The 10,859-nt window shown below is 30.5% G+C and overlaps 1 protein-coding gene across 1 annotated transcript; it reads right to left on the minus strand.

Moving 5' to 3' along the window:
- Positions 1–1,342: 1,342 nt before the first annotated feature.
- LOC115951745 (UDP-glycosyltransferase 73D1-like) lies at positions 1,343–3,174 on the minus strand. The gene has a single exon (XM_031068896.1). It carries the CDS (start codon positions 3,071–3,073, stop codon positions 1,613–1,615), a length of 1,461 nt encoding a protein of 486 aa, XP_030924756.1. The 5' UTR covers positions 3,074–3,174; the 3' UTR covers positions 1,343–1,612.
- Between the last annotated feature and the right edge of the window lie 7,685 nt (positions 3,175–10,859).

Consider the following 10,859-nt stretch of genomic DNA (forward strand, 5'->3'; position numbering starts at 1 on the left):
CTTTTAAATGAATTTTTTGTTTAATTCATGTTGAGAGATTATTGGGTACAAATGTGAGTGAAAGTCCAATATGGAGGAAAAATAAATAACTTGAGAAATTATAACAAGAAAGCTGGAGTCACAACAAAAATTTACAAAAGAATTCACAATAACATCCAATTTTTCTATCACCGCATACTTGTCCCTCACAAATTTTTATTTATTTTTAATGATTCATGTGTAAGGGGTTAAATAAATTAAGTTTTTTTGTGAGTTGTGATCTTAACTTCACTCGAGATAGAACATAATTGGGTCTATATTTATAGACTTACATTTTGGGTTAAGTGGAGTTAAACATGTTATATAGTAAAACCCCCCTTCCAATTTCTTCAAAATATTATTTATTGGTTGGATGTCTATTTGTCTACTAATTATGAATTTATGATTAGATCCATAATTATTTAAAAAACTTCAATTAGGATTTAGGATTTAACAAATAGTCCTTTAAAATCGTTATATTAAATTCACGTTAGAATCGTAGATTTGTAACCCATCCATTTGTCAGACATGTATATTTTGTAGTTCACCATATAGATCCGTGAGCATTTTCTAAATCATTGGAATATTTGGATAATGGCTCTAAGAAGAAATTGTGGGTTTTTATTTATTTATTTAACTAATGAAAAGAAATTGCCATTTACTTATCTCACAAACTACACAAACCATGTGAGCGTTTGGATTCAGTGTTTCTGCTGAATCCCGCGTCTCACGTTTTCCTTTTTTTTTTTTGCTTTCACGCGTTTAAGGGAGCAAAATTTACTGTTCATGAGACAAATTTTACTGTTCACGCATTGCTCCGTGACTGTTCATCACGGTAGCAGTACTGTTCATACATTAAAAAAATATTAAAAATAGGTCCCACGGCACTATTTACACATTTAAAAATTATTTTGTTACAGTGTTTTCAGTTTTCAGTTTTCAGTTTCAGTAACAATAAATTCAATCCAAACGGACCCCATATTAACGAATCAACGGGTAATATTTATTATTGCTTGGTTTTATTTATTTATTTAAATAATGAAAAGAAATTGCCATTTACTTATCTCACAAACTACACAAACCATATTGGCGAGTCAACGGGTAATATTTATTATTGCCTTTTCGCATTAGTGACATACAAATAATCCGGAAAAGGTATGTATACAAATTATTAGAATTATAATATAATATGACTGGAATTCAAATCAAAAGCAATAGAAAAATGTTGTCAATCCCCTAAACACTTTATTGTTTTGCTAAAACCATAAACTCTTTATTGCAGTATATAACATTTATTTATAGGATGTTCTCAATGAAATTGATATGTAAATTAAAAGAGTAGTTTTTATTTCACAAAAACTATTGCACACAAAGTACATACATTTGCTTTTTTGTATTGAACTTGTAACTTAAAAATCACGACTTCAAGTAACGTGTTCACTGCGAAAAAGTGAATGTGTGTTCTTTGTATATAACAATGTGTGCAGCCTTGTTATTACCAAAATGAAAATTTGTAAATAAAACTTGTAAGTCTTACACAACAGTAGGGACTGAACTAGTGACCATTAGCAGTTTCTCCGAGCAGTACTTCTCCTTAGTCTTGAGTGGACTGCCTTCCTATATCTTCAATCAACACTGACAAGTTCAATTGAGAAGATCCTCCTTTTTCCATTGCCCTTCTTGCCATATCTCCAAGTTCTCTTGCTTTCTTTCTTCTCTTTTCACCTTCTTCTCCCTCATCCATCAACATAACTATGGCCTTCTCAACCTCATCTTTCTTCACCAACACCCCAACTCTCTCTTCATCCCCCCATCTCACAGGGATATCCACACCTACCCGAATTCCAATCCTCAAAATTTCGACAACTAGCTTTTCATTAAAGAATTGCTCCGCAAACAGAGGCCAAGTTATCATTGGCAACCCAGAACACATGCTTTCTATTATTGAGTTCCAACCACAGTGTGTTAGGAACCCTCCCATTGCTGGATGGGATAGAATAAATACTTGTGGAGCCCATCCCCTGATTAAGAGTCCTCTCCCTTCGATCCTTTCTTCAAAATTTTCCTTCAACAACCACTCCTCTAACTCTGGTCCTGTTTTGATTACCCAAATGAATGGCTGATTTGATGCTTCTAGACCCAACCCAAGTTCAATTAGTTGTGAAGGAACAAGGCGGCATAAACTACCTAGACAAGCATAAATAACTGACCTTGGTTTCATCGAGTTAAGCCATTCCAAGCATTGATGCGCATCAATTGGTGCTTTGTTGCCTCTCTCAAACTTGTCCAAATTCTCCTTGTTACATAAAGAAACTGGCCCAACGCACCACACCTTCTTGTTAATAGCCTTTCTGTACAACTCAATGCGCTCGTTCTCTAACTCATCGAAACTGTTTACTACAACCCCGTAAGCTGTTAATTCAGCCTCTTGTATCTTGTCTCGGAAATCATCAATATCGGGAAGTGTAACAAATGTTCCTGGCAGCTGGGCTCTTGTTATTTCAATTCTTTGGGGCAGTCCTGGAATCACAAAAGGTTCTGAGTCAGAAGTGACCGATTGATGAGCACTGTAGTGTTTGATATTATGCGAGCTTAGAAGTGAGAAACAGCCCATCCCATGAAAAACAAGCCTTGGAATGTTGAACTTTTGAGCTGTTTTTGACGTCCAAAACAGGCTCTTGTCAGATATAATGCAAGTTGGAGGGGGATTTTGTTTCTCGAGGTGTTTTTCTAGTGGTTCTTGTAGCAAGCTAAGAGCTTTGTAGAATTTTCTTAGCAAGTCTGGTGAAGGTAGGATATCAAGATTCTCATACCCAATAGGAAGTCCCACTTCTTGGCATGAGAACTCGACTTGTACAAGGCGAAGTGGGAGCCCAGACTTTTTTGCTCGATGAACAATTGTGTCAAATCTGGAGGCGTTGGAAGGGGTTGTGACCAAGCTAACAATAACGCCACGCTCTGCAAAGAGCCTGGCCATGTCTATCATGGGAATCATATGGCCTTGTGCCATGAGTGGTATCAAGACAAAGTGAGGTTGGCTAGTTTGGGAGGCCATTGCTGAAGAAGAGGTTGGTTACCGACAACGTCAATGGTTGCAAGCTTAAGCTGATCTTGATGTATTTTATAAGGGTTGCTGGGGCATGTGCCTTTCTTATTCTGTGAGCTTGACTTTGAATGGTAATAATCTGGTAATGTGGGTAAACAAATGCTAACGATAATAGGAGAAAAATAGTATACAAAATCCCGAGTGACTTCTCCGTAAAACACGAATATTTGGGGTTTTGAGTGTGACACTTAAATATTTTTCTAAAACTTTCTAATATGTGAAATTTTAATTATATGGTAATATCTATCTTTTAAGAATTATGTGTTACACTCAAAATATTGTGTGGTAATATGGACACAATATCATCAAATGAGAAATCAATGAGTATTTGTTTTTAAAAAATGTTTAATAATTAAGAAATGTTAACGAATGTTCTAAGGGTATTAATTTAGGAACTATTTATAAAAACTTTTATGAAAAAATAATAAAGTAATTAATTTTTTAATTTTCAAAAAAAAAAATTCTAGCAGGTTTTTATATTTTCCATAAAAGTAGTATTGAGAATTTCCTAATATGATTTATTAATAATTATCCTAAAAGTAACCATTAACATAACCTTTAATAATTTAAACATGAAACAATATTACAAACAAGTCTAATGTTACATTTAAAAGTTTAGATAATTCTGTGTTTTACCAGAAATCAATCTAGGGCTTGATGTATTTTCCTCAAGTTTGAGTGGTTAAATTCAACGTAGCAATTATTCATCAAAAAGAATAATAAAAAAAAAAAATCTAGGGCTTGATGTATTTTCCTCAAGTTTGAGTGGTTAAATTCAACGTAGCAATTATTCATTAAAAAAAAAAAAAAAAAATTCAACGTAGCAATTGGGTTGATTGAGTCAAATTGCGTGTGAAACGAGGCAATGATTTGTTATCATCAGGTCAACTTTTTTTTTTTGGTTGTTCTTAGATTGGGAATCTCGGCTAGGCTTTGATCCATGATACACGTTCTCATTACTAGCCTGTCAAATATAATGATATTATTATTTAAAGTTCTGTTACAATCATAATTTTTGTGTTACAACTTATATTATATGACAGATTATGAAAGATTGTTTATCATTTTTCTTTTCTTCTATTATTTATAGTCTATTACATCAAGATTGTAACACAAAAATTGTGTTTATATGGTATATATTGTCTCTATTTAAGTCAAATGACAGTCGAGCCTCTCTTTTTTTCTGGCCGCTTTTAATAGCAACTGCAAATTCAATAAATTGAATGAGGCCCGCCCAACATAAATCTAAGGTTTCCCATTTTCATACTACCATTAAATATGTCGACAGTCGACATGTTGCCCACTCCAGTTTCTTGTCCCCACTAATGTGTATGGAACATGGGGCATAAGCTATAAAAATTGGTGACTGAAGCTTAATTCTTATTCAAATTGTGTGTTCTTATACTTATAGTGAGAAACAAGGGGAAGAAGTTAATTTATTGGTAATAGTTATAACCGCGCGCCTGTAACCAACTCCACTAATCCCAACAAACTCCACTGATCTAGGAGCTAACCAATTAGAAATAGATGCGTGTACAGTAATATACGTAGTAAAGTACGTCATTTTAGGACTATACCTTGTGGAATGTACATTTATCCCTAATTTACAAATTATGTACCAAAATGTCACTGTTTTTAAACTATTTAGTAAAAGAGCAAGATTTAAGTATAATATTTAGGTATTGTTCCTTAAATTCCCTTTTTAAAATTCTACCATGTAAATTTTTTTTAATGTGATGGAAGTATATTTTTAAGTTAAGTAACCACATGACTGAATTTTAAGAGGGGAACCTAATGAACAATATCTAAAGTACTGTACCTAAACTTTGTCCTTAGCAAAATATCTATATTTTTGAAACTCGATTTTAACAAAATTGAATTACAGGTGAAACTCGACATTAGTAATGTTGAGTTCTATGCATATTTTGTCACTTAAATTTTTTTGAAAATTTAAGTGAAACTCGACATTACAAATATCGAGTTTCACTTAAAAAATATTCATATAACTCAATTTTGAGGATATTGAGTTTTGCACATATGACATAACTCGATTTTATTAAAATTGAGTTTCAAAAATAGGGACATTTTGCTAAAAAATTTCAAAACATGGGCATTTTGCAAATTAGGGGCAAATGCCCATTTTCCCCCTTATCTTGACTACACAATTTTCCACAATTATTGACAAACTGTAACTGTATGTTACTTTTGCAAAAACCCACTTATTTTTTCAACTAGTCACAATTTGCTACATCACACTTGTGGCAAAGTTGTAGCATAAAAATGTGTGGTACTAGATTTTTTTTAAGTGCATAGAGAGGAGAGAATGAGATGGATAGAGTTTTCCACTTGAGCCTACTATTTTTTTTTCCCAAAATGGGGAGAAAAGATAAGAGAAAATGTCATTAAGAAGAATAGTACAAAACTATCCCACTTTTCATTCTTTTACTTTCAATAATAAGAGTATAATAGTAATTTACTATTTATTCTTCAATTTTTCCATCCACTCTACTAAACAAACATGATAGAAAACACATATTTTTTGTGCTTTTACTTTTCTATCATTTCAACATTTTTTATACTCCCACTTTTTCATTCCTCCAACCAATCATAGCCAAGAGATAATATTTATCATGCTAAGAGCCTTATAACTTAATTGGTTAGTACTTTTTTTTCATATTTTTAACAAAGACATTCAGGTTTCATTTTCAAATCCCCCGCCCTATATAAAAAGAAAAGAAAAAAGAGATAATGTTTGTCTAATTGTGGCTATACACTTAGCTAACACTTGTTCATATATTCCTTGCACACTATCCTTTTGGACCATCACTAATTGGTTAGCTCTTATTAGTTCATATAAAGTTACATTATCCTCTTTAAACGTGTTTAGAGCTTTTTTTTTTAATAAAAAATATAATATTTCAAAACTATAACCATAAATAGTTATAATTCTTTGTTTCAACATAAAATATTTTTTGAAAAATTGTCTCATTATTCTATGTTTGGAAACAACCTTAAAAAACAATTGAATTTTTTATTTTTTATTTTTGGGTGTTTGGTAAGTGCAAAAAATAAAAAGCATTTCTTGTATAATTCAAAACATTAAAAGGCAACTATGAGAATGAGATTGTTTTTTTGGAAAATAACAATAGAAAACAATTTCTTAAAAATAAGCTAAATTTTTATTATGGTTTTTCATTGATCTAACTTTTAGTTTTTCTTTGAATTAATCTTTGAAAAATTTTAATTCACCTTTATAGGCTTTGTTTAAATAATTGTATTGCAAGGGGGGAGGGGAACCCCGGACATCTCCCGAAATCTCTTATAAGTAATGGTATAGCTTATATAAAAACCCATTTTTTTATGCAAAATTTTAAATACAAAAACTTGCAATTTAAACATTTAATCGGTGACATAATTATTGATTTTAGATTATTTTGAAATTTTGTAAGCATGTATCGTTAAGAAAAAATTTAATCATACTCATGTAAAAAAATATTAAATGGTGTAATATAGTTTAAAGTTACATCAAATATAACTTGAATCCAGTTCATATAAAATAGACGATAAAAAGGAAAAATTACCTTCAAAATAATTCTTATATTTTGATGAACTACTACTTGGTCCTAGTTGATTTCTTGCCTACCTTCTCTTGACAAAACTATGGTAATATACATAGGGTTTTACTAACGTGTGCCCTTAAAGCACACATTAGTAAACCATTTTAGAAATTTATTTTATAAAAGAATGAAAAAAATGATTAACTGATTTAACAATTTTTTCAATTCTCAATAAAAACTTTTCAAAAATAGATGATTAATGTATGCGGGCATACATTATCTGAACCCACATACATATTAGCATTAACTTTGTTGGCAGTCAGTTGTTCAGTCTGGTTATGCTGGGTTGAACGGCCTGTGTTTGACAATTCCTTCTTCTAGTTCTAGCTTTCTAGGGCTCTCACGTTTCAAAAGTGGAAAATAAAATATATTTATGTTAGAAACATCTAGCATGAGATTACCTAAAGATAGGAAATTTGTACCTAAGCCTAGTTATTTCAGACTTATGAGAGGAAAATTTCTATCTGCTTTACTTGGTCCTAGTTGAACTAAGACAATAACGTCTAGAATAATAATAAAAAAAGGGTTTGATTCTAAATACAATTTTGGGGAGTACCAGGTCTGTATGGGAATCGTCTGCGATTCCTGTACAGCTTCCGTCAAAGTATAATATATTTTACAATACAAGTAAATGTCAAGAAAAACAAATCCTTAGATAGAGAGGACTGAGGAGCCATAAGTTTTGTTTGAATGACCAAATTACATCTTGGAATTAATTTTCTTTTACGTGGAATTAGATGACCATTCATTGAATAATCTTATGACGGAGCTCCAGCTCAATAATTGCATGATTTCCATAGGTCTGAAGTTTAAAATACTTTTAGGTTCCGTTTGGGAGTTCATAAGGGAAGGGAATGGAATGATCATAAGGGAATGGAAAGGAACGGAATGGAATGGAATGTATTTAAGCAAGAGAAAGGAATGGAAAAGAATGGAATGGAATGGAATTAAGTAACCTTGATTGGATGTTTTAAAATGAAGGAATGGAAAAGAATGGAATGTAAGTAATTTTGTTTGGGAGCAACATGGAGGGAATGGAATAGATTCATTTTATAATAATATTACTATTAGACCCTTATTTTAAAATAAATAATTGAATATACAGGGGTATTTTGGGAGTTTTAGTAAAAAAATCATTAAATCTAATTTCATTCCCTCTCATTCCTCCCAATTTCGGGGGGAATGAAAATTTAAGGTTTTAAGGGAATAGAGAGGAATGAGTGTTCCCTCCTACTCATTCCATTCCCTTCTACTTAAACTCCCAAACAAGGGAATGAACTTTCTATTCCCTCCATTAAAACTCCCAAACAAGGGGAAGGGAAGAATATTCTAAAATTATTCTTTTTATTCCTTTCCATTCCATTCCATTCCATTCCCTCCTCCCAAACGAGGCGGGAGGCAAATTAGCTCCTTAATGCATTTTTTTTGCACTTGTTAAGAGCCAATCAATCTAATAATTATATGTATTTTAATAATCCACCATTTATAGTTAAGAACCTACCGATTTTTTTTATAAAACCGAACTCTTTTGTAATAGATTTATTTGTTGGGCTCTCCCAATAACTAAAAAGTGTATCATGCCTGAATCTAACTGAAGTTCGCTGTGGTGGAGGAACTAGATCAATTAATTTATATTTGAGTTATCATATTAATATTACCCAATAAAAAATTTATGATACTAATTCACTAATCAACACAAAGTCTTCTCTTAAAATAAATTAAAACACAAAGTCAAAACACTTATCTACCCCGTACGGTTGAAACCATGCCTTATTAGAGCACTAGCATTAGGAGTGTAAACACCCCTTATTGCTATTTTACAACTTAAACCACCCAAAATCCACTCCATTTGGGCTTGTAAATTGAAAAAATTTTGAGGTTGCATATATGCAACTTTACTATTCATATACTGTAAAAAAAAAAAAATTATTTTAATATGTGGTTGTGTGTGAAGAGAAAAAGTGAGTGGAAAAAAAAAGTAATATTTTTTATTATTTTATTGGGTTGTATGTAAAAATAAAAACTGGGATGTAGGGTGAGTTGTAAAGTAGGTTAGTAAAATTGAGAAAGTAATATTTGAAAATGCAAAATATATTTTTTTTTTTTGCATCTCCAAATGCTAACGCTCCTAGTATCACATTTACAATTACCCAGCTAGCCAATAGCCATAGTAAATTTTTTGTTGGTAATAAGCAATAACCTTAATAAAATTTTTCTTTTTATAGTTTTAATAAATTTTTATAATCATCAAACTAAGACACTAATAATTTTTTTTTTTTTTTGGTGTAAGTGATTATCATATTTCTTATTCGATGATAAAAAAACTTTACACTGAAACCACTAATCATAGTTTTTTTTTTAAATTTTTTTTAAAGGAATCATAATAAATTAGTAACCAATAATAAGTGGCTTTTTTACTGTTTTACTTACAGAGCATTAATTGTTAATGGAATTCTGGAACTCAGGCATCTAGAATATGACAATTTCAATTCAATTTTTTCACAGGATTGCCAAATTGTAGTAATTTATTGCAAGGCCTACATACATAACTACATATATAAGTACTTTTATTTTATTTTATTTAATCTCCTTATAATTTAAGCGAGGACAAATGGGCGAGCCATATTCAGGCTTATTGGACAGCTGTAAATGACTTTGGGATTTTGGAATATCCTCCGCCTGTCCTTGTCATTGTGAATTAAAATAATTTCAATTTTTGATTGTTATTAAAAAAATTATAATTTATAATTGTAATAAAAATTATAAATTATTTTACCGTTCATTTTACTTTTATTAGTATTCATAAGTTTTATTACATTTTTTAATATTATTCATGGGTCTCACTATATTATTTTAATTAATTTTTATCTTTATCTATAATATTTTTAATAATAAAATTTCAATTTTAACAAAATAGTCACTGTCTAGAGAAACCCCGGTCATCACTCCACTCAAAACCACGCGAGACGGTACTAGTAAGTCTAAACGGTAGTTGACTCCAGTCTTTAATCTTTTTGACTAAGTTTTGTGTAAATTTTTTTGCAAATTACTTTTATTTCTACAATCTTCGTATCGTAAGCTTTACACGGGAAAAAAATTATTATATTCAAGATTTTAGTTTAATTTACACCCCTAAAATTTAAGGATATTTAAATTTTATACCATAAAAATTCAGAATTTAAATTTTATCTCCTTGAAGTTTAGGAGTATTTGATTTTTACATCCTATCATTTTAGAATGTAAAATTTACCTCCTACAATTTTAGGTTTTGGATTTTACACTCCTAAATTTTAAAATTTCAAGATGTAAATTTAAATACTCTCCAAATTTTAAAGTGTCAAATCTAAATACTCTCAAACTTTAAAAAGTAAAATCCAAATTCTGGAATGTCAGGATGTAAAATCTAAACGCTCTCAAATTTTAGGAAGTAAAATATAAATTCTGAAATTTTAAGGTGTAAAATCCAAACACTTTCTAACTTTAAGGGTGTAATTTACAATTTACTTTTCAATAAATGAAAATTCTTATAATTTTGTGGTATTATCTAAAAAAATCTCTACTATTCCTTCACTATCTGTCATTGACATGTAACACTAATAATTTTTCCTATTCAGCTATTCATTTAAGCACACCAATGAATTTATAATTTTAAATCTCAATCTAACACTGACAAACAATTACAAAATTAAATCTAATAAAATAGAAAATAATTCTGTATTATTATTTTCTATATTATATGTCTATAAATCAAATTTATTCCCCATTAGTTATAAGCGAATATAAGAAATTGATTGATTGATTAAAGTAGTAATTTATTTTTCTTCGTATATTAATATTATCAAATCAAAGAAAAGGATCATCTCTCCTTTCAGAACAAACAATTTCATCAGGAAGAGAATGGCCTCCGGGCACCACGAAAAGAGCCTAACGGCAAGGAAAATAGAGGTATGATAATATGATTGGCCTTATTGACAAAGTTTACAAATCACATACAAATGGAAGACAACAACAGTCTTGACATCTTCTAGGATATTTTGAATACGATAATAGACGTGGAATGACTTCAACTACAATTTGAATAGACCTTCTTAGCATTATCTTAGAAAATCATACATACA

This window comes from Quercus lobata, chromosome 7 (assembly GCF_001633185.2).
Source record: "Quercus lobata isolate SW786 chromosome 7, ValleyOak3.0 Primary Assembly, whole genome shotgun sequence".
Lineage (NCBI taxonomy): Eukaryota > Viridiplantae > Streptophyta > Magnoliopsida > Fagales > Fagaceae > Quercus > Quercus lobata.